This window comes from Parus major, chromosome 1A, assembly GCF_001522545.3.
Source record: "Parus major isolate Abel chromosome 1A, Parus_major1.1, whole genome shotgun sequence".
NCBI classification, from domain to species: domain Eukaryota; kingdom Metazoa; phylum Chordata; class Aves; order Passeriformes; family Paridae; genus Parus; species Parus major.
The window spans coordinates 23276150-23300793 of record NC_031773.1 but is presented as its reverse complement, the minus strand read 5'-3'; the positions used below and the strand labels follow the sequence as shown (position 1 = coordinate 23300793).

Genomic DNA, 24644 nt, shown 5'->3' with positions numbered 1-24644 from the left:
GTCTTTCCTTTTTGGTTGTTTTTTTGGTGGGTTTGGGTTTTTTTTTTTTACTGACACTACTATCCAGTACTTTTACTGAGTTTTGTAAGGCTTCTATAATGTTCCTACGTTTTTCCCACCATTGTTATATTTTACAGGACAATTTACAATACACACACACACACACACACACACACACAAAAAAAAAAAAAGTATTTCCTTTGTAGATTGTCTCTGTGTTTCTGAGGGGCAGTTTATTTTTAACTTGGAGTTAGAGGTGACCAAATGTAAAACATTTAAGGAAAGAATAGCAGAAGTCGTGTTAACTTTATCACAGTCAACGCAATATTGGATTATGGTGTCTTTGAAGCTACTTCACTCTGAACCAAACTTTCATCAAGCTGACAAAAAACGGTCATTTTGGGGGCTCTTTTGTGTTCAGCATTCAGCTTCTAACAAAATAAGTATATTGTATGTTTAACACGCCAGAAATAAGATGTGAAAGACAAGAACGGCAGGACTTAAAAGACTATTACAATGCACAGCTTGTTCAGTGCCCCTAAACACTATCTTTCAAAGCTTTCTAGTATAGGTTTTGTTATTTATTGCTGCTGTCATAGAAAGCTCATAATGTGTCAAATGAAAGGTGAAGAACAATTAAGATGAATGCTAGGACATAGTCCACCAAAAGAAATGCTTTTCTAAAATTATTCCTTTTCCCATTCTTTAGCTCCAAGTGAAGTTCAAGAAAACCTGATTCAACTAACACAGTATTATTTTAACAGATTCTCCCGAGCAGAGCTCCCATAGAAGGCGGGACAAAATTGACGCTGTGTGGATGGGACTTTGGATTCAGCAAAAATAATAGATTTGAATTAAAAAATACAGTAGTCCATATTGGAGGACAAATTTGTCCTTTGGAAGCAAAATCTAGCAACAAAAATAGGTAAGAAGCCTAAAACATTAATTTCCATTTATGCAGATATTCTTTATGTGTTATGGATTTTTCTGAAAGTACAAACATTCATCCTATAAGTATCATCTCTGCTTCTGAAATTTGAAATTTGAAAAAATCCCGTGGTTTAATAAACTCCCCGAGAAAAACAATGCTCAAAATGGAGATGAAATAAATCTGGTTTATGCCAATAGCTCCTGCACCAGTTTTTCTGATTTGTCTCAGAATTGCTGTGGAAATGCTTCTGTGGAAGCTGGCAAGAATGAATCTATTCAAAGGTTTGAAAAGGGGGCAGGTTCCTTTGGCTGGGATCCTGCTGGGCAAAGCTATGTCACCTCTGTCTTCCTGATCTGTAGAGCTGCTGGAGAGGAGTGAGAGAAGATGCAGGTATTTCGACATCCAGAAGGTTATGACCCTCAACTGCACCTCTCCTCCTCCTCAGAAATAAGTGTTTGAGGCACTGGGATAATGGCTTAAGTTTAAGGCAGAGGTCACAGTAGTTGTTATCTTGCAGAAATACAAGTTCAGTGAATATCCTCTCTCTACCACCAAAGCAATGCACAAGTCATGGTACAGCTTTTCTATTCACACACGTAGCAGTGGGGATACCCCAGCAAGTGCTCCAGAAGTGCTGAGCACTCTCCTAACTGCTATTCTGAACAGTCTGAATGGAAACAAGATGATTTAAGGAGATTAGATTATATATGAGACTATGTGAATACAATATTATATATTGACACGTGCTGCTGACGAAGTTCATGTTTAATTTTTGGTAATATTTAATTTTTAACAACAAACTTGTGTATATGATTCATTTTTCTAATGCTATTGTCTGCCAAAATTCGAAACTAAAAAGAAAATTTAAAAAAAACAATCAGCCATTGAATAGAGGTATTTGTTTTTTCTATCATGCTTCTTTTTTCTGAAATGTCTATGATATACTAAAATTATTTTCTGTGGCCAAGTGTTATAGACCACAGTGTTTGTATTTATTATTAAAGAAGAGGGCCACAGTTCTTTTAGCTGTTATTTCTAAAATGTCAGTGAGGCACATAGATTGATGATCTGTTTAGTATGGATTCCTCATCATTATGAATTTAAAGTGGTTCTATTTTAATATGAAGAAAAATCAATCAGAAAAAAATGTAATCCCATTTTTTCCTTGTTTTCTGAAGGCTGGAATGCACAGTTCCTGCAGCAAAAAGTCCAGGTTTTAATATATCCAGTAGTGTTTCTGTTGGACGTGGCAAAACACTGTTCAATACATTTTCATATGTGGTAAGCACTATGATTAAACCTTTATAGTCAAAATTAGCTTTAATATTAATTTCTCATGAGTCCAATCCAGCATGGTAAATTCTGTATTCATGTTGGCTTTATTTCTACTTCATGGAAAAGTTAATAAATGTTTTAAGTCCTCCTTTTGACATTTTGAAAATAATTTTATACTCCACTGGTTTTATTTTTACCTCCCTTCAGAATCCTGTAATAACAAGTATATCTCCCACCTATGGCCCCAAATCTGGAGGAACATTGCTGACTATAGCTGGCAAATACCTAGACAGTGGGAAATCCATGAGGATTTTTGTTGGTGAGCAGCCGTGCACTTTGAAAAGGTAATGTACTAACTAAAACACAATGCCTTTAATAGTGAAATGTCTTGATTAAAAGCCTTGGAGTTAAAAAACTAAACTCAAACATTTTCTTTCCTCTCCTTGTGTCACTCATTGGGGAATTTATACAATAAGCAGTATCTATCCTGAGTTTAGGATACCTGAAATGTTTCTAGAAGAACTACAATTCTTTGGAAGTCTTGTTTATTCTGAAATGTCTTCATTAACCTCATTAAAAGGTTGCATAGAGAAGTGTCAAATCAGCTTCTAAAGGACAAGAAACTGCTTATTTCCCATCATTTCTGTCACCCTGATTCCCACACACTCAGCCCTCTCTCTTGTATTAGCAAAACTGCTGTTCATGCAGCAGCTGCCAGTGAGCAGCCAGTGGATGCAAGTTACCATTTCCTACTGCCTTGTTGGGTGGAAACCTGACAGTGTGACAATGTCTCTCCCATGCAGAGGAGCACTATTTCTTCACTGCTATCAGTGAACAGCCTACAAAACAGAGGCAGCATCAGATTGGGACTTTTCCTGGTATTTAGAAAATTGTTTTGGAGGTTTAAGCCAGAATTTCTTGTGTCTCTGTACTGGATCCAGTAGGAGCTCAGTCACAAATCTTTGGTGTGTTCTGTGTGGAAATGCCTTCAGCCTCAGCTGCATTTAAATGTTAAATACCAAGCACAGATTCTCCACCATAGGCAGACAAGAGTTCTGAATTTGGTAGCCATTCTGCCATGGCACAAATCCTACTTGGTTCTGTGCTTAGGTACAGCAGGATGATTCCAGAATTGTCACCTCTGTGAACAAGGGCAGAATCTGCCTCTCTGTGTTCCAGAAACAGAATATCCAGCAATTCCTCTGAAATTTGAGCATCATCTAGTGATTATGGAAAGTCATAGTGGTTAAACTGTGGAGACCACGGGGAAGCAGTAGCCTATTATTTAATGCAAGACTCAGAGCCAGGAGAGATGAAATTTATTCTTTACTGGTGAATGATTTATTGTATGCTCTTGATCAAAACAGCCAAGTCTGACTAAATCAAGAAAAAGGATTTAGATTTTTAAGTCTGATCACTAAAAAGATCTTCATCACTTCTGTTCCTTAATAGTTAGGGTTGCATTTCTTGGTGTCTTCAACTCAACTGGTCAGCTAATGGAGAAATACATAAACCTTTTGGAAATGATTCATCATGAGACATCTGCTGTGGGGGTGGGACAGCAGCCAGCTCAGATGCAGATGTTGGTCAGGTGTACCTCTAGGTATTGAACAATAGCTGAGACTTACCCAGTAAACATCACCAGCACCCCTCTTTCTCACTAGCCAAGTTGCCTGGAGACTTCTAATGCATGTCTTAACCAGTTTCTCAGGGCAGGTGTTTCTCTAGCTAAACAGGAAGCTTTCCCCGGTTCTGAGGGCAACCAGAGCAAGGTTTATTTCTTTCCTTCAAGAAATGTTAAAAAGCTTCCAGATACAGATGAATGAATCACTGTCCCTTATGGTGAATTCCACCTTCCTGAAAGCTTCATAAGTTGTAGCAAATGTCCCTTTGGTCTAATTGGGAGGCCATCTCTTGTGTTCTATGAGAACAACCTCACTTGGATGGCCCATAGATGTTCTTGGGCCCAAATCACTGAGACCAGCTGGTAGAGTTACATTTGCTTCTCCAGTCAGTTGCCAGCCTTGTCTCTGGTGTGCCCTGCTCCCTGTGGCCACAGTTCATGTGCTTCAAACTTCAGGATCCTTCTGCTGCCCACTCACCCACTGAGCTCCCTCCAGTACAGGAGGAAGAGGACTTCCACAGACAAGCATGATAGCAAGGCAAAGGCAAATATCCCGGGGACTCTGCTGATGTGCTGAATTCTGCCAGCTGTTCTTGAATTTTCTCCTTCTTCTTTCTCCTTGCCTCTGCCTGCCCCTCAGTGTCTGGTACATCCCACATGAGCACCTTTACTTCAGGCTTTTAACACGGAGTTAGTCCTGTGGATTTGAAGGAGGCATTATCCTTGGGTTATGGCAGATTAAGTCATTCTCCTTAAACGTGGAGCATGCTCTTGTTTTCCAGGCTGGAAGCTGCCTTTGCAGGGTTCAAGGGCTCATGGGGTTGTCACCAGTACTGGGGCAACACGTTCCATCAGGCAAGGTGCAAGTCAATTGAATTAAAATGAATCTTGAGCCTAAGCCACGCTGTTGCAGTTTCTACCTTAAGTCATGCTTACTTGTTGCAATTTGATTATCCAGCAGGAAAATCAATGACATTTTTTACAAACGGATCCTTAGGCAATATTGGGGCTCAGTAAAGAACAGGGTTTTAAGCCAAGTACATGTTTTATAATGGTGACAAGCAATCTGTTTTCAGTCCTCCCAGCATATCGGCGAGCACTGTAGAGTGCTATACTCCAGCACAGCAAATTCCCCAGGAATATCGTGTGAGAATGGAAATCGATGAAGCTATTCGAGACACAAGCAGACATTTCACATACAGAGAAGACCCAGTTGTTTTAAAAATTCATCCAGCCAAATCTTTTCTTAGGTGAGTAAAATTTTCTTATAGAAATAAGAAAAGTAACAAATGAACAAAGAACGACTATGCTGCTCAGCAATCTATCAAAAGAAATTGCATTTTTATCTCTATCTTCAATGCCAATTGTTTCTATTATGGTGCAGTAGCAGAGGGCAAATCATTTCCTTTCAGAGGTGAAGGAGAAGGGGGAAGGGTGCCTCTTTTCTCTTTGTGATTTCACTCCTAGCTGCTGCTGAGCCTACCTGTGATGTCCTGCTGAGATACCCACTGCACAGCTAAGCCTGTCTCCTACACTCTGTCTGGACATTACACTGAGTGCTGAGGAAAATCATTTAGTGTGACAAGTCAGCAGACTCAGGAGAGCAAAAAACTTTAAAATAGTCTAAATCCTGTGCTATATAAATATTATGAATATATATGTATGGTAGTATATGTGTGTTTTCAAGTGACATATTTATGATCTCAGTAGCTTTAATCCAAGCCATCTGCCTTTGCCAAAAAATGTCAGCAGTAAAACAGACACCTTTACAGCACCACTGGAAGCAGTAAGTTAGTTAGCAAATGCTAAGAACAAAAAAAGCAACCTCTTTTAAAATATATACTTTTGGTTTTTACCCTGGCTTATCACAGTTTCAAAAATTCTTTTTCTTTTCTTTTTTTGATTAGGTGTTATAATAAATGTAAAATCTATTTCCCAGAAAAATGATCTCACTGCTCAAAGCTATGTATGTGCATTTATCCAATATATCCCTAATTCTGTTTTTGTGTTATCATTTACTCTAAAATATAATTTGTAATTAACATTACATTATCACAGCATTTATTTATCCTACTTATCTTCTCTTTTTCTTTTCCTTCCTTTTTTTTTTTTTTTTATTTCTTTTGGTAAATTTTCCTAGTGGTGGAAGTACAATCACAGCTCAGGGAATCAACTTGAACTCAGTGTGCTTTCCTCAGATGGTGATTACTGTACCTAAACTAGGAATGAACTTCTCTGTGGTGAGTCAGTCTTAGAGAAGACAATCTGTTATCTTTTCATCTTGGGGTGGTGAATGGTTATGAATTTTCAGTCAAAATACCTTGACTTTCGCCTTGAAACCTCGGGGCTTCTACTGATATTTTGGTGTTTTCTGCAAAGACTCTTTTCACTGTATAGACAAAATTCAAAACAAGTTTGAAATTAAGCTGAGAATAAAACAACTGCTTCCAAGAAATGTTTTCCAAAGAAATAAGACTAGTACAGTATCTGATAAGATTTTTGTATTTCAATTTAACAATACAAATTCAGTAACTAAACACAGAGCAATGCAATATACGTATGTCAGATTACATGACAAGTTCAAGCATTCCTGTGATACTCAAGCAGTGACTGTGGATATATATATCAAAGGAAGAGGAAGAGTAAATACATAAAATCAAAAGTAAGTATTATTTTTCAGAATTTCTGATTGCCAAAATCCCTGTTGGGGAAATCTGTCCTAACTTTGAAAAGTTCAGCAACTAAGTTTTAAGATGGGTTTGGGCTCTTGCAATTTGGTACCTCTGCTTAAAAAACAGGTCAGTCAGAGATGTAAGCCTTCTTTTTTGTACTCCTGAGTTGACACTACACAGTGTCCAAATCTAAACACAGATATGACCATGTGATCTACTTTAATTCTTATAAGGCAAAGATGGTATTTGTCATCTAGTTTTACTGAAACTGCTTTCTGTAAGCTTTTTGTCGACACATTTGTGTTGAATCTCCAACATTTTCTTATCTTGTAAGGTTTGTTTAATCTAACTGAAGCTAAATTGACCTACACTCTTTGTGACATGCTACTTACTGTTCATATTCTCAGCTTATTTCTAATGATCATCATACGCTGTTTCCTGAATTGAATTCTAACTATTAGATCTAGGTTTGCTCAATGCATTTTAAATGGTATGTCTGCAAATTTGCAGTCTTTTATAGTTTCAAGGTCATCATATTCTTCATGATCCTAATTTGTATAATATTATGAGTGTCAGGACCTGAATTTCTGCAGCATGTAGTCGTGGCTTGTAATTTAATGGGTTCAGATTTTAATCTAAAAATCAGTTCCTTTCCAATGAAACACAGTGTTAAGTGTTATCAAAAAGTCACTTTAGTCATCAGTCAGAAAATAAAACCTTTCACTGAAATCTACCAAACTCAAAGTTTATTAGATTTTGAGTAATGTGAGCATAATTATTTCTAAGCACAAAGGATTTTGAAGGAAAAGATCATTGCTGAAATCAGGTCTTGGGATTTTGCTTTGTGTAAAGATCATTCTTTGCTTTTTCTGTTCCCCTGTGAGAATATGCAATATTGCTTCTCTTCAGGCCCTGATACTGCATAGCTTGTCAAATATTTAGGGCTTCTTCGAATCTGAATAGATTTGAAAGATCTGAAGTTTTAAAGAAATCCACCATCCAAAAGTGCTGGCAACTCCAGGCAATAAACACCATAGAATTTACTCTCTCCCCCAAATATTGAGGAGCAACCTTGCCTTTGAGCCATGTTTTGACTTCATCCTGCCTCTAACTTGCTGTTGAAAAAAGACATGACTTAGTCAGAATTATCTCCTGTATTCTTTTCCTTTTCATACCTTGCGGTGTGTTTGACATTTGCCAACAAACAAATCTCCTGCCACTGCTTGAACTCTTAAGAAATTGCCCCAGTGTATGAGCAGCTGTACACATGTTCATTCTCCCTGCACAAAATGTGGAATATAACCTCAAATGGATTATAATCTGGAGTGGTTTATACTTTGACATTTCCCAAGCAATGTATTTTTTCTTTATTGAAATTAAAGGCTTCTGGCACTCCGTTGCCTTCCCTGCCTCTGTGGCAGTCATTTGTCCTGCCACTATTCTCTACCTCGAGCACATTTCTAAAGGAAGAGTATTAATTCTAAGGCAGAAAGGGAAGATTTATAAGTGGCAAAACAAGATTGTTCTGTGTAACAGAGGAAGTTTCTGAGGTGGAGGATGCCTGTGGCTGTAGTCTAACCCATTCTGTACTAGAAGTTCTGGGCTGTCTGCATGAGGGATATACCAAAAAACCCCAATATTTCATGCAGTCATTACAAAAATAAACAACAATGAGGAACTATTTCCAGCAGAGATCCAGACCAACTATCCTACTTATAAAGGAGAAGACAAGCTGTTGTCCTGAACAGACCAAAGAAGTGCTCAAGAAATTCTATAGCTGAGGTTAAATGTCTTTTTGCTTCCTTAGTTTGGGAGTGGATAGCTAAATGAATCATTTTTTTAATTGTTATTTAAGCCTTTTTTCTTTTCAGTTTTCTCTCACTAGCCTCCCCCAAGAAGCTGCTTTTGTCAGCATTCAGAAACTCTGGCTCTTGGGAAAACCAAAGCCAGCACTGAAACACATCCCAAAGCATCAAAGGAAAGTACAGCTGGGAGGGACCACAACAGCCTAGCATGGCCCACTTCCCTGCGCCAGGAGCAAATGTACACAGACCACTGCCTAACAGATACTTGTGTAGGCTGTTATTAAAGCTCCTTGTGAAAGACATTTCACAATCTTGCTTAAACAAGCTTTAGAGAGAGCTGCTCTACCTGCTTACCTAGTGGTTTGGAAAGACTTCTTTCTAATAATTAACCCAAATCCTGTGGCTAGTTACCTATCTTCTTGTTTAACCCTCTGTGGATACAAGCAACAGATTATCAGTCTCTCCTGCTAATTTTATATATTTGCACTAAATTATGATTCAACCTCCCTCTTTTCCAGTTAAAAAACCAAACCACTTCAAATTCTCCTGATAAATGTTGTTCCCTAGAGCTCTTCTCATTCTTTCCCCCATCTCCCAGACCCTTTTCCATTTGCCTAGAACTGGTGGTGGTGTCCAATTTAAAACAGGTCTCACCTTTTCCTAGCAGCTCTCTGTCCTCAGGTTTAATTCTGCCCTAGAGTCCTGATGGAGTCACAATATAAGTGGAGGGTCATGTCTGTAAACAGCAGGAGCTGCTGGGGATGCTCTTCATCCCAAAGTCTCAGGGAGGAGAGCCAGCAGTCACGCCCTGGGGCATTTGCTTTTCTCTGACCCTTTCCATCCTGGTGGTAGAGGTGAGTGGTGCAACTGATGCAAAAGTTTTTCTGGAAGATCTTCCTATAAAAGTAATTTTACTGACACTGAAAAGTTTTGGGCACAATATGCCAGCCCCCTGTAGAAAAAACATTTAAGTTGAGCTTCTCAGATTTCATGTTTGTAGTTTAGTATCTCTGAATTTTTTTATTCTATAGAGCAAAAAATTACTTGTTTCTATTTTACATTATTCTTTTCATATTTATTGAAATTTCCTTAAAATTGTTCAGTACTGTGTTCACACTAATTGTGTTTATATTACATTCTGTGTTAACACTGTCAAGATAATACATTTTGCCTTCTTTGAATTCATTTCAATGAGTGAAAAAAATGTATTGAACCATATGTTTCAATAATTGCAATGTGTTTCTTTTTAATTTCTATTTCATGAGTTCTTTTTATCATTTGTTCTGACTAAGGAAAAAAATAGGAATTTAGGCAGTGCTGCATAAATTCCCAAGAGCTCTAGAGAATGCATAAGAATACAGAAACTTTCTCACTTCTGTTCACGTATCCAGTTCCTGTGTGAGGCACATAAGCAGGGAAGCAGCTCATTCCCTCCATTGTGCCTGCAAAAAATCCCTAGGCATAGTTTGGAATGGTGTTTGATCAGGAAACTGTGCTCTAAGTCATGCTAGATGATTCTTCTGCTTCTGAAGCACTTGGGAATAATGTCTTTTTCTTTGAAAGCCTGCAGTTTGCATTGATTCCCCCAAAGTGAACAAGCGGTCATTTGGGGATCTTTTCTTGTAGCATCTTTAATATTCCATCTATCAATCAAATTGGTTATATATTCCCACTGCCTAATCTATTCTAACAATGAATGTCCCAAGATATTCAAGGCTTCAAAACTAAGGAGAAGCATTTTTTAATACACGACCTTCAACAACTGACCCTGTAGCTATGCAAGATCTTCTCTTTCCACAGACTTTTAATTATCTCTTCAGTAACCGGTCTTTTGAATGTTCTTCAGCATTCCATAATTTCTCACCTGCCAGGTGCCATTTCCTGCTGCATTACATGACAATTTTAAAATACTCTAAAGTTCATTCAATGTTTACAAGTCTGTAAGCAATCCATACTCATATTCATCAAGATGCCTACAATTCAAAAGTGTCTACCTCAGATGTATTAAATAATGATAAAACAAGTTCCCTGTAAAGTGTGGATAGTGAGCGTGTGATTATTGAAGATATTCATGATTCACTGTCTGAAGCCACTTATTCTTGGATCCTCTATCTGTCTTGACTCCATGGCACAAAGCTGCCACAGAAGCCACAGTGAAGAGTTCCCCTACAAAGGGGAAAATTTGTCTGTCTTTCTGTGCCAAATCTGTAGCTCATGCACATCTCCTGCCAAGGAAAGGGTACAGCAGGGGATGTCATGGAAAAGCCACTGTGTGACATCACCAGGGTGCCAGGAATGCAGTGCTACAAGGTACAGTGAGCATCCCAAGCCCAGGGAGGAATTTGGACCCCCAGTCAGTATTGATCATGTTGTGCAAAGGGCTGGCTCTCAGACCCCAGAGCAAGACCTTCTGGTCTGATGATCTGATAGACTACAAATATCATCTTCTATGCCTTCATCCAAGAAGAAATCTAAAATAAAAAGGCTACCAATCCATCACCTGAAATGGCAGCAAAAGGCAATGAATTCTCTGAAAAACCCTCAGGATATGCTGCTTGAGTGTCACTGCTTTACATAGAAAAGTCTTCTAAATGGGCTTCTCCTCACATTGGACCTGTATTTTCTTCTCTTTCTATTAAGAAATCATCCTTTGGCAAAGACGGTTGGAGAGTCTCCAGGTCTGTCTTTAACTTCATTCATCTTTCATTCTTCACTGGAACTCCAAAGTTTACTTTTTATGAAAGAACAAATTGGCCCCTTTCTGCTTTCTGACAGCTGCAGATCCTGTAATGCACATCCAACTGCCCCTCTCTAATCTGTGTCAGCTGCTGGGAGACCTCTGGAAATCAGAGTCTCTCCCTCATATTTTGCCTGTTGTTCTATCAGATAAAAAAAAAAAAACAAAACTGAATTGGGCACTGAAGTTCAGGTTCTGTAGGTCAGGTTTGAATTAATTGCCTCAAGGGTCATATTTTACAAATGGAACAAGAATACATACCTTAAGTGATGAGTCATATGCATTGTGCAACGGATTATTATTCCCTTTGGGGTATACCATTTACTTATGCTTGTGAAATGCTCCATAATTTTTATATTTTTCCTTCCTCTTTGTCTTCAGATGTAGGTTATTGTCACAAGAAAAATGTAAGCTTAGCTTTTAAAGTGAATGTACTTTAAAGTTTAATTAAATAAAAGTTAAAGGTGCTGGGTGATAGGCAGTGTCTTAATTGAGAAGGCAATAGATTGAATTAGGGGGGTTTTCTTGGAGATCCTCAATCCAATATTTCTTGAAAACTAAATCGTCATATTCTTCAATTGCTAAAACCAATTTCAAGGTAAAAATGTCATGTCAAATCATGTACCAATAAGGGCATTGCAAATAAGATTTTTCTTGACCTTACCAATCAGTCACATTGCATCCCCTCCAAAGAGTATTATTAGATTCTTATCATTTTCTGAAAGCTTCTGCTTCAGAGACCAGCCTGATAAAGTAAAGTATCTGATTCTAATAGATAGCCACAAACAAAGTTATGAATACCACTGCTATTCATTTAATGGACATTGCTACTCTACAGTAGATAAAGAGTCTAATGAATTTACATTAATCAAATAAATATAATGATTACTTGGAACATACTTGGGTTTATAATTATATATACTTTAGTAATCCTTTTAAAGAATCAACACAATATGATAGATATCTTAACAAATATTCATTTATCATGGAAAAGAATGGCTTGATCATCCATTATACTAATGATGCATATTAGTATTTCCATACTAATTCAAATTAATTTCTAGGTCTATGTGATAGAACAAAGCCTAAGATATGGTCAGTAGTGTATAACAAGGTATTTAAAAGAACAGTCTGATACTGTAAGAAAATGGAGCAAAAATCTGCCTTACCTTGTGTCCCACAGTTTACCTTGCTGACATGGGGGTTACAAAAATATTTCTGAATTTCTGCTAGGAATATAAATGGGATGTTAGATACACAGGTGCAAGTCCCATTAGCATCACAGAGAACTCCACCAAGATATTTAACTGAGTGCAGAACTCACAACTCACAGACACGTAGGAGCTCTAAAACTGTAATGCTCAGAATGTTGAAAATATTTTCCTTGGCAGATTCAAGACTTCACAATATTATTCACAGAAACATGAATTGCTGCGGTGATAACAAAAAGCCCTGATTTGCAGATAGCTAATTTAAACCCACTTTTCAAGTTAATATGGGTATATAGCTGATACAGCCTGAGTGGTTATGTCACTGATTTGAAATAGCAAAATTACATTTCATTAATTTAAACTAATTTCAAAGCTCCTTCAGGCAGCATTTGATAATGAGAAGAAATTTATTTTGAAAAACAAAACAGAAGAATATATATTTTGGCCTTCTCTGGATGCACAAAGGTATTCAAGAGCATTGTTGATCTTCCAAGGAAATCTCTTGTACAACAAATGTAAGGTTTATGATGATGAGAAGCTTAGCCCCATTCTTTCTGGGACACATGTCAGATGCGCTCTTTTATATTTTTTTAAAAAAAATTAAAAGTCTGATCTGCTCTCAGGGCACAGTGCACAGAAGGTCTGTGACTTGGAAGAGAAATACTTTTGTGGAGCTGAAGCAACTCTGTTTGTGCCAAAGTCCTTCAAGCGTATCGTTGGTAGGCAGGATGGAAGGCAGGCGCAGGGAAGGGGCGCACGATGCCATGGCAAACAAGCTGCTCTGCAGTTTGCGCGGCAAAGTCCCGCCTGTGCCTCCCACCGCTGCTTGGAGGTGTGCTGTTGACATTATAAGCAACATACTCTTGTGGAAACCTTCACAGTCCAAAGCTGACTCTTGCAGAGAACCATTAATATAATTAAAGGTTAGATTGTTGTCTAAAGAGGATCAGATGAAATCCACTCTAAATGAGCTGTTGTCCCCCTATCTACTGCCAAGGCAGTTCAGACAAGTCCTGCATTTTGTACTGGATCATATCCCCATAGCACAGAGCATCCTCTGGAAGGTCTTCTGATCATGGGGTGCATTAGCAGCTGTCCCCCAGTGCAGGTCATCATAAGGAACACTGAGAGGCAAGGGTGGCTTTGTGCCTGTTGTCAGGCAGCTCCTGCACTGCAGTGAGGGGCAAACATCTATCCCTGCTGGTCCAATATTCAGTCCCACAAAGCATGTCCCACAGGCAGCACTCTCAGCAGCATGACTGTGTACCTAGGCACCAAATGCCACACATCTGGGGCCTTGAACATATATTTTTACAAAGAAGATACACTTTGCTGAGCTATTGTGACCCAGAATCCAGAGTGGCTTTGGCTCCAAAGACTTTTCTCACAGAATCCACATTGCCTTTCTGGAAACATAGAAACTAAGATACACTGTAGGTAAACAGTTCTTTACTTCTGTTTTCCTCTGTTCCAGTTAGCATTGTTGGCTTTTAACTTGTCCTCTGGCCCCTTACTATTGCTTTGGTAGTGAAAAAGAAAGAGAAATCGATATTGCAGTCACTGTAACAAGCTAGGTAAGCTGAACTATGGCTTCTCAGTACACCAGGCTAGCCTCCTGATTGTCTTTGGCTTTGGAAATAATTTTCCATTAATTATATGCAAAATATTTACTTTAAAAGTGCTGTGAACAATCAGGCCAGGAAGCTTGTTTACTTGAACATTTCCTCAACAAGAGTGCAAACACCATTGACATGAAGATTTTATATTTTTCTCCTAGCTCTACATAAACCCTGTGTAGCACTGATCACAATTTCACTTTGGTTAAAGAACAAGACCCTTGGTGTTTGTTTTTTCAATATATGTGAATTGTTAAAGAAAGTTGCATTAACCAGTGACTTCCTATGCATGTACATACTAAAATTACCTCTTTTTTTTTCTTATAGGCATGTAGCCACCGCTCTAGCTCAGAGATAATCTGCTGTACAACACCTTCACTGAAAGCTTTCAACCTCCAACCACCCTTTGTAACCAAAGTGTTCTTTATTTTTGATGGTGTCAGCTCCCTGTACTTTGATTTTGATTACGTAAATAATCCTGTATTTAAGCATTTTGAAAAGACAGTGTTCATCTCAAGAGGCAACCAAAATGTTCTGGAAATTAAGGTAAGAAATGCTGAAATAAGTTTTTCAATTATTCGCAAGTGCACATCAGCAGCACAGAGTGGAACAGACTTTTTGATGAAATAAAGGGAGCCCCAAGGAAGTGAGGGCAGAGAGAGCACTGTGTTCAGTACTGCATTCACCCAAGCCCAGTTGTCACAATTTAAAAGACGCTTTGAAAACAAAGATATATGTACCAGGGTGGTTGTTGTCATCAGGTGAAGTGGGAGAGGGGCTTTCCTTGTCCTCATGGGAGGACCACCCTCCATGAGCTTCTGACAGCAATAAGCCACACCACCAGCTCAGGATTGCACATGGCCAGCAGTCCAGAACTTGAAGTATGTGGTCTGCACACAAGCCCTGGCTCTTACTGTCACATGGTTATGTGTCCTTCCTCACAAAAGATGTGGTCTGGCTTCCTTGGTTCTCTTGAGCTGAGGGAAACTGGCCTGTGCACAAAGTCACTCATGAGGATCAGTCACTGCTGTAGCCTAAATATTTATGGATCCATGAAAAATGCAAAGTTGATGCTGAATGCTTCTTCAAAGTGCAATGAGAATAGCCTACATAGCACTGAGAAGCATCTCTTAGGAATTTGGGCCCTCAATAGTACAGGTTGCTCTATACTACAGTGCTGTGGAGAAAGTTAAATCCATTTTGTGAGAGTTCAATTTCTTGAAGTCTATTTTTTTCTGAGTATTAAATAGAAAAGATATAAATATGGGGATTTCTAGTTTACAGTGAATACTTATGAAAATTTACTGGTATTTATATGTTATTTACATAGATATCTATAATTTATATAAAATATAATTGATAAAAATGTTTTATGGAAGACAATCAGTCTTAATGCTTGAGTCATCTTTTTGTGTAACTCCTGCATAACTCTGTAAGCCAAAATTTCTCCCCCATAACAATGAAGAAATATTGAAGCCCTAAGGTCTTTGATTCCAAGATGGTCCAGTGTACAACTTCTGGGCTGCAAGACATCAGAAGGATTACTTCAGAGATCCTGTCAGCCATGCTGAGTTCCAGTCAAACTGTGAATATTAATCTATCTCTGCAAAGTCTCTTGGGCAAATATCATAGAAAAATTGGTCTGATTTTTAATTTTTACATTGCTTTTTCTGCTTGGAGCTCTTAGCCATACAATCACTTTTTTCTCAATGCAGGGCAAATCTCTTGTTCAGTTATGGAGAAATGCTAGAAAGAGTTCTGGTGTGCGGGTCAGCAGAGATCTGGGAATATATAGCTGCTGCATGGCTCAGTGCCTCTGTGCAATGACAGCAGTGTTTTCCAGTATTTTCCAGGTCATGAATATCAACCAGTTGGAAAGAGGACTAATTTGGGAAAAAAATTCAGAATCATGTAGATTGGAGGGAACCTCTGGAGGTCTTCATAGTCTAACCCCATTGCTCAAAACAGGGTTAAATTAAAAATCAGGTCAGGCTGCCTATGGTTTTGTGTAAGTGAGTTTTGAAAATCTCCAAGAAGGGAGATTCTACAGCTTTAAATCACTCAGCTCCACTAGCCTTGCATTGTGTGTCTTATGCTTGAGTTCACCTCCTAGCTCAGTGACCCTCTTCTGTACTCCATCCAGTTTGTCAGTACCTCTCTTTTTCTGTGGGGTTCAAAACTTGTCCCAAGTCTCAAGGCTTGGCTCCACAAGTGCTGATCAGAGCAGAACAATCTCCTTCAATCTATTGGCTTTGCTGCTGCTGAGCCTTCATCACTAAACTGGCATACTGCTGCCTAATTTCACTTTGTGGTCCAATATATCAGTCTTTTTCCTAAGTCTGATATTGTCTGAAAACTCAGAGACAGTGCATTCTATACCTTTGTCCAAGTTGTCAAAAATATTTTAAGCAGTATGGGTCCCAATATCAGCCATTGACAAATGAAGATTTGATCTCTGTCCAGTCTGGTTTCCACTCATTTTATATACCATTCATTCAGTCCATACCATCCTAAGTTTTTTCATTGCTAGGACAGATTGCAATGCAAAACTCGCTAAAACCAAGGTCCACTTGTCCAATGTTCTCCTTTCATCTGGAGAGACAGTCTTGTACTCACAGAAAGCTGGTCAGGAAAAACACGCTCTTGGGAAACCTGTGCTGGCTGTTCCCAGTCATGTTCTTGTCCTTCCTCTGCCTGGAAGTGTATCCATGAGGACTTGCTCTTATAATCTTTGGAGACAGTGAGGGTCAAAAATTAGTTGGTTTTTTAAACTCTACTTTCTCCCTGAAGAAGTCTCTGGTATATAGAAGCCTCTTTTAGATAAGAAAGGCTGATTGAGGATTGTCATTGCTACCAGAGTCACAATATTGTATTACTGACCTGTAGTGATGGCACCCAAGGCAGATGACTCCCTGAGCCTAATGTCCTGGTTATTTCCTGACAACCAGCTGGAGAACAGCATTAGCAAAAGCTGGTCTCCTAGAACAAAGCATGAACAGGCACCAATTTAGCATCTTCCTCTAAATGGAATTAGTTATAGTGGGGTGATTCTATCAAAACAGTGAGACAACTTTCATAAATTATAGGCAGGAGCCAAAAGAGCATTACAAGCCATATTGGCATCACTTTTCCCTCACCCTGTACCCACATTCAGAAATACACACACACAAGTTTACATGCCTCATGATCATATTTTATGCAGTAATTAAGCAAGCTCAGCATGAAATTAAATGGCAGCTTGCTTCAGTGAACAGTCTGTTCTACCAAACTAAAGTTCTTTTATCTCTTTCTTAATTAGTTTCAGAGGGGCGGAGGGAGCTTTTATCACAAGTTTTTCAATCTAACTAATCCAGTGTGACATATTTGGCTTTTATCAAATGACAGTGGGTACTGATTGAAATGTTCTGTTTGGTTTCTCCTCATGACCACAAGATGTTTTTGTAAGAAAATGTTATACACAAGAAAACATTAGGTTTTCTATTTAAAACACAGTCAGGGCACTGTGTGCCACAAATGCCAGTCCTCCTTGTCTTCAGTGCCAGCCTCTCAACATCCCACATCATCACTGTCTTCCTCTGCCAAGTATGTGGCTCTTTCAAATCTCTTGGTGCCCACAATGCCCCAGTCAGAAGGGTCATGATAGAGTGGTACCAGACAACTCTGCTTTAACACCATGAAAACACCACTTCAGAAGTGCTTCCATCTCCTGCCAACGTGGAAAGTTGTCAGGGCAGGAGAAATTCTGGTGTTTCACTGCTGAGTCTGCTGAAAAGGACAGAGTCCACTTGCTGCCTCCCTCAGAAGCCACTGATCCAGACCTGCAGGCTAGGCTGCTGACAGCCCAGAGCATTTAGCTGGGAAAAAAACCCCAAACAAACAACTAAGCAACAAATAAATAAGAAAAGCATCTTTCTTCAGTTATTCCAGAGGAAGCCTCAGCATGGGCCACCAGAAACTGAAGCATATTTACAAATACAAATCTTCCACTAGAGAAATACATAGGACAGTTGTAATTCAGTGTGTAACAACTGGTATGCTGTACAGCATATCTGAGATCTTGGCTGTGCTCTGGCACTTCTGTCTTAAAACTCAGAGTAGGACAAGGCTTACTAAATTGCCTGCTCCTATTCCTAAGCCAGTGCAACACATTTTTTATGAGACAATCTTAAAGAAATCTTCTTGCCTTTTTATAGGTCACTTTATTGTCAATCTTCTTTCACATCACATAGAAAATTGTTACTCTCAAAACCTGGTCCAAAAGAGAGCAATATGGAAACTGATATTTTTGAGCAAGCTGAAGAGGAACCTCTGCAGCTGCAGCAATTCCTCATTCTTCCCAAGTCAACCTGCTCACTCTGCTTAGGAGCCTCAAAAATGCTTCTGACACCAGTCTCAGAATTCCCATACCTTAGTTTACTGTTCTTCTCCTGCCTTTAGACATTTCCCCAAGTTATTCCCATCTCTCTAAAGTTGTGAGGTGGCTGTGCTATCAGGTTGCAACAGCTACCCAGTACAGCTCGAAGATTAACCTCTCCAGATTGCATCCAAAGGCATTGCTCACCAAGAAAGGGGTAATACACATTGGAAAAGAGGAAATTTTTTTTCCAGTTCTCACTGGAGACAGTTTCCTTCTTTCCTTAGAATCGTAGGCAAATTCTGTTGTCCTGAGAAGAGCAAAACCACTGCTGAAAGCATTTTGAAACTCTTAATATATTTAGATATCATAATGAATATATTTAAAACTACAATATATTAATGGTAACAATGGTCATAGTAGTAAATGAAAGCTACCATCTTTATAACTTACTAAAGACCACCTTAGGAAATATCAGTATTTTTTTCCATCAGTTTTGGTGGAGAAAAAGTTCTAGGCTTTGTTGTAGAGGAAGAGACCACTCAACCACATTCTCCAGGGGAATATATTTATCCTGAAGATGGAAGAATTAAATTCAAGTCTTTTGAGGTACATCATTCAGAGGAAAGATTTGAACATAAATGGCTTACAATCTGCCACAAGTCTCCACACTAATAAGCAATAAGCATTCATATGCTCCCTGGCCCAGGAATATTTTCTTACTTAACACCAAACAGAATGGCTTCAACTGGACAGAAGATTGAGTGCAAAATGGACTTTTATGGCCAGCAATTAAAAAGCATTTACCTGGGGTGTAGCTTTGCCATCGAAATAGGACATTAAACTGTTTCTCCTATACATTTATTACAATTTTCCCAGGGTTCAGTCTCATTCTGTAGCAGATCTAAAACATATGCCAAAGTGAGATTATTTTTTGCCCCTCAGAATGGAATTCTTGTTTCCTTTCCAATATACAAGGCTTCACAGTGGTGTCAGCTGTGATGCCTTCCTCCCTTCTCATAGAAAGCTCCCACATCCAGCCCATATAAATAGCCTGTATTAGTCCCATACTCCCTTCTCCCCTTCTAATCCCACTTAATATGCCTCTTCTTTCATCTTGAGCTGGGCTGTACATGGGCTAGGGCAGCTTCTTAAATAGAGATGCAATCCTGAGCTCAAAAGATCCTAAACTTGGCCTTTGGATTCTACTGTCACTAACAGAAGGAATTATTTTTCATCCAAGTCTGGGATGTGAGAGCAGGTTTTCTGGGTGAGAAGTGTACTTTTCATGCCTCATCTTTCCCAAGGGTTTTTCCATTTTGGTCTGTGGAACATGACTTTAACAGACTTGTGTTTTATTATAATTAATTACTTCTTTTTGAAAGCTTCACTTCTGCTACCATAACCACTTGCAAAACAAAATCTTTGCAATGCCTTTAGCTTGTGGATAATATAATGCCAGTTTTGTGTAAACAAAAGCATTACATAATGTATTCTTTCTTGCACAAATTATGCAAAAGTCTAAACAGGACCAACTGGCTTAATCTCTCAGACGTTTACAATTTCAGAAGTCTGTATGAACTGTATGAGTGCTAGTGACAGCAGATTTTATCTGTAAACTTTACCATCCTACACTGACCTGTCTGTCAACATTGCATTTACATGAAATAAGCCTGTACATGCATATTGACAGGTCAGTGTAAATTCGCATTAGTCTTTTATTTCACAATTTATTTTTCATTAAAAATATTTTCCAAGCTTGTAACCACTTAACTTTTATGAGATGGTTATGTAATATGAAATTGATTTTTTTTTTTTCCAAGGGAAATTATATTGATTCAGAAGCTGTTAAAGGTGAGGTGCTAAAAGTGGGAAATAAAAGCTGCGAAAACCTTCTCCTGCAGTCAGAATCAATTCTGTGTACGGTTCCCAGCGATCTCCTGAAATCCAACAGTGAGCTAAATATAGAGGTGAGGCAACTACACCACACAAGAGATATTAATGCCATTTTTATTATTATTCCAGTGTCACTATTGAACCAATAAAATTTAAGCCTAAGCCTCTGCTTACAGGGATATCTCTATCCCTGTTTGTTTGGGATGGAAACTCAAATAATATCAGCTATTTTAAAATAAATATGATTGTCATTGTTGTTATTAACTGTTAGTTCAGAGATCTTCTGGAGGCTTAGGCACAAAGTAGGACCTGAACTAAGCACAGAAATAAAATTATAGCTATTAATCCAAACACAAGAGGAAACGTGGGGAAGAATGAGAAGCTATAACAGATAGAGTAGTTTTAGTTGGGAACTCACAAGCCCTTTTTTCAACAAAACATTCTGCTGCAGTCAAGAGGATCAAATATTTCCTGAAAAATATTTTTTTTTGTCTGCATTTTATAATTTCATTTGAATTCTTTTTGAAAGAAGAAGACACTTAGGACAAATGATTGAGTCATTGCTTTAAAAGTGGTCTCATTAGAGTCGTTCAGTGTGCTATTGCAAGTTGAAATTGTAGACATACTGATTTATAGAATAAGATATAAATTTTTCAGTACATTTGTATTTTTTTTTAATACATAAAAAAGGACATTGGAATGGGTTTACCTTTAAACTATGAAACTGCACTGTGATTCACTGAAAACAGTGGTGACTGCTGGTCATGTAAGTGTGGTTAGGATCAAAGTCTAAGCTCGTTGAAGCAGGGACATCTATTTTTTCTATGTCTTTATGACATTCATCTCACAGGATCCTGGGCTGTGAATGATATTCCTGTGTGCTACTGCAATCTAAGTAAATAGTAATAGCTAATTTGATTTATTAATATGGTAACTAAAGATTTATTTTAATATTAATTTTTTTTTAAGCAAGTATTTTTCTTTTGGATACATCAGACAAACTATAAAATTAGATGCAGCTCTCCTTTTGGTGTAGGTCTCCCAGACTTCTAAGTGCCTAGTTTCCTATAACATTTGTGCACAGATTGCATTCAGTTAAATTGTTGTATTTTTACATATGCAGCCAGGACTAACATTGCATTCAATTAGTTCTACTATGTGATATTTTCTTAACCTCTAAGAAATAGATATGTGTGACATGTTTCATGCACAGAAAAGAACAAAACATAAAGGGGTTAAATAAGGTTTCTACTTGTTTACTGGCAAGGAGACTCAGAAATTGTAGTCTGCCCAGCGAAGAAGAAAATTTGCTCTTTTGACGGGCAAATCCATCATTACAGTACCCAGAGGGATGAATTCCACAGGAGGAAGAGGAAAGATGGCCAAATACATTCCAACTGACTGAGCTAGTGCTGTGTGACCTAAAACAGTTTTTCTCCGTTAGTTGCTTGGTGTTTGTTTGGTTGTTGGTTTTTGGGGTTGGTTTTTTTGTTTTGTTTTGTTTCTTTAAACTGTCAGCAAGCTAGAAGCTGGCAGGGGACAGGCTCACGTGACCTTGGGAACTAAAATGCAAGCATGCTGTCAACAAGAGAGTGGGTTTGATGTTACAGCATATTTATGCCAGAAGGACACACATTATAGACAGCTGGGCTACTTTTTTCAATGTACATCTCAGCCCATATAGCCACAGGGCCATTACATGCACCATGTATGAGCAAAAGTATGAATTTAACATTTTGAATTAGCACCTGGTTACAGTGGAACCCTGTTATCCAGAGTGCATGTGAGTGCATGCTGTGTGTGCTGGGCATGAAATACAGAGCTGTGTCACCACCAGAGCTCTTGAAGGTGAGAAATGAGCCATAAACATATAGATCTGTTTTCATGTACACCAATATAATAATTTCTCCACTCACAGTGTCTTATCGCAGTACAGCATCACAAAATCAAGATTTAATACATGCGGGACATACCAGCTCATACTTTAGTACTAATAATCTAGTTCTTACTTGTCTTTGGAAATCATTATACTATTTTTTTTTCTTTGTTATTTCAGTGGAAGCAAGAAGTTTTGTCAACAGTTATCGGGAAAGTGCTGATCCGACAAGATCAGAATTTCACAGGACTAATTGCTGGAATTCTTTCAACATCAATCATAATTTTTATCTTTTTGGTGGTTTTCTTCTGGAGAAGGAAGAAGAAACAAATTAAAGGTTCATCATAGTCAATCCTATCACATAATTCCATTATTATCTTAGATTTTAAAAACTGACATAATTTTATGCTTTGCTTAACTGCTATGCATTACCCTGTTGTAACCTGTCAGTGGAGGTTTCACAATCAAGTCCCAATGTTTAGTTGCATTTCAGTACTTGGCAAGAGCCTGAGCTGGGTGAAGGGCCAAATTATGCCTCTAGCAGGATTTCTGAGGACCTCTGAGCTATTAGGAAAATTTGGTTACTTCTTTTCCCTAATCAGCTTTGGAAGAGGGGATGAGTAAATGCCATGCATGGAATCACGAGTACTTCAGCTTCACCCAGTTGCCTTGCATTCCTCCAGGCTGTGCCTGAGTTGTGAAAGACACAGAGCCCTGCAGTCTCCTGGTCTCTTTTTACCCCTAATCAGGAACTTGGTCAGACTCTGGTTCTTCTCTGGCCCCTGTGTCTGGGTTTCCTACCAGTGGAGCTGCCACACTATATAAGGTGGGAGGAGGAGGGGAGCTAGTGTATAACCAAGCCTTGACCTGATGCACCATCACAGTCAGAACATGAAGCTGGCCCTTTGATCTTCCAGTAGAGCTAAGAGTGAGTATTCCACACAAGATTTTTTTGCTGAAAATCTTGCACTGTAAAAATAGCTCAAGTTCAAGTCCTGCACATCTGCCACAGCAAAAACCTGACTCTCTTCCCAGCAGAGCAGAAATCTAAATTTAAATAAATAGATAAATTAAGATTGGCATACCAAAAACATGAGGATTTGCTAATATTGCTTTCTCCCCCTTCAGATCTGGGAAGTGACCTAGTTCGTTACGATGGTAGAGTGCACACCCCTCACCTGGACAGGCTGGTGAGTGCAAGGAGTGTAAGTCCAACAACAGAAATGGTTTCAAGCGAATCTGTAGACTACAGATCAACTTTTCTAGAAGGTACGCTTCTATTAGAAATCAGTATGGAGGATATTTTATGCATCTTGATTTTCATATGTCTTCAGATGATAGCTATTTTGATCAGTATCCTAATTTCAGTTTCTCATCTGATTTTTCTGTGTCTACATTTTTGGGACTCTTTTGGGATGTGTTCACAGTCTTGCTATGTTAACTGAGCTTCTTAGATTCTTCCCAAGATTAAGATGCAAAGGATTTTCACCTTTACTCAGGTTGAAGGAATAAATAAAATACAATTAGTAAAAACTATAAGTATGCTCCACAAGTTATTAGAACTAGTGTATATAGTGATTCTGTGTTGTCATAAGATCCACCACACCATGCACAAATCCACTCTGAAAAGATTGATTTTAATGACAACATCAAGGGGCTGTAGGTTTAATGTGTCTCAGTGAAGTCTCAGTGACTTCCTTACAATAAAGGAAGTTTATAAAGGAATAAAGCAGTTCTGTTGGCCCAGCATGGGGCATGGAGTTTTGTAAACTGATATTCTTTTGTCTGTTAATGCCCCTCCTGTAAAATGGGACATTGTATAATGCAGAAAGGTTAATTTTAAAAATTAAGTTAAAAGGACATGAAGACTGTGACAAATTGAATGGAGGTCCACATGCACCATTATGCCAGTCTCAAGGAAGGATAAGACTATGTTGAATACATTTTTGTGCTGTATAATATGATTTTAAAGAGGGCATTCTTCAGAAGAGCAGTCTGCTACACTTATACCATTCTAGGCTCCTTTAACACTTGGAGACCATGTTCTGTGATTACCATTAAAGAGCCTTTATCTATTAGGAGTTACAACATTATGGTGTGTGAGATATCACAGATATTTTTTAGTCTTGGTATAGACATAGTTCTGTAAGATTTCATGTGCTGCTGTATACAATGCAATAGGAATAACTCAAAAATCTTTATTCCACTTTTGCAAGCCCCAGTCAGAGAGCAATCTGAGCCACAGGCTGTTCCCAGCTTCCCGTGTTATTCTTTAATTGCTGCCACCAGGTCATACAGGAAGTTTCTTGATTGAAAAATTTCCAAAGGGAAAGGAAAGCCCATGCCACTGGCTAGAATGGAAAGTGGTACATGAGACAAAACTATGCAAAGATCCTTGGTGGAAGGTAAATCCACAGCGGTCTTGCAGCCACTGTGTACAGGCAAAGCACAGTGGAGACTGCATCCAAGGAGGGCATGTGTTCATCTAATGTTCCTGTAGCAATGTTGATGTCAATATTATCAAATAATAAAAGAAAAGAAACATTAGAAAACATGCAGGTTTATATTTAGCATCTGCAAAAATTATTATGCATCCATGGCAAGATTATTTTACTGTGTTTATTAAATAGATATTCGCCCTTAGTTA

General features: G+C 38.4%; 1 protein-coding gene across 7 annotated transcripts in view; it reads left to right on the top strand.

Annotated features, from left to right (window-relative positions):
• MET (MET proto-oncogene, receptor tyrosine kinase) overlaps positions 1-24644 on the top strand; it is an 89691-nt gene that overhangs the window by 50879 nt on the left and 14168 nt on the right. For all 7 annotated transcript variants that reach the window (XM_015628897.3, XM_033514456.1, XM_015628905.1 and 4 more), the window contains 9 exons: positions 765-925; positions 2110-2212; positions 2414-2550; positions 4907-5080; positions 5971-6070; positions 14199-14417; positions 20049-20195; positions 22178-22334; positions 23126-23266. In XM_015628897.3, the coding sequence (XP_015484383.1) occupies positions 765-925; positions 2110-2212; positions 2414-2550; positions 4907-5080; positions 5971-6070; positions 14199-14417; positions 20049-20195; positions 22178-22334; positions 23126-23266 (1339 nt within the window). The remainder of the gene's footprint in view (positions 1-764; positions 926-2109; positions 2213-2413; positions 2551-4906; positions 5081-5970; positions 6071-14198; positions 14418-20048; positions 20196-22177; positions 22335-23125; positions 23267-24644) is intronic.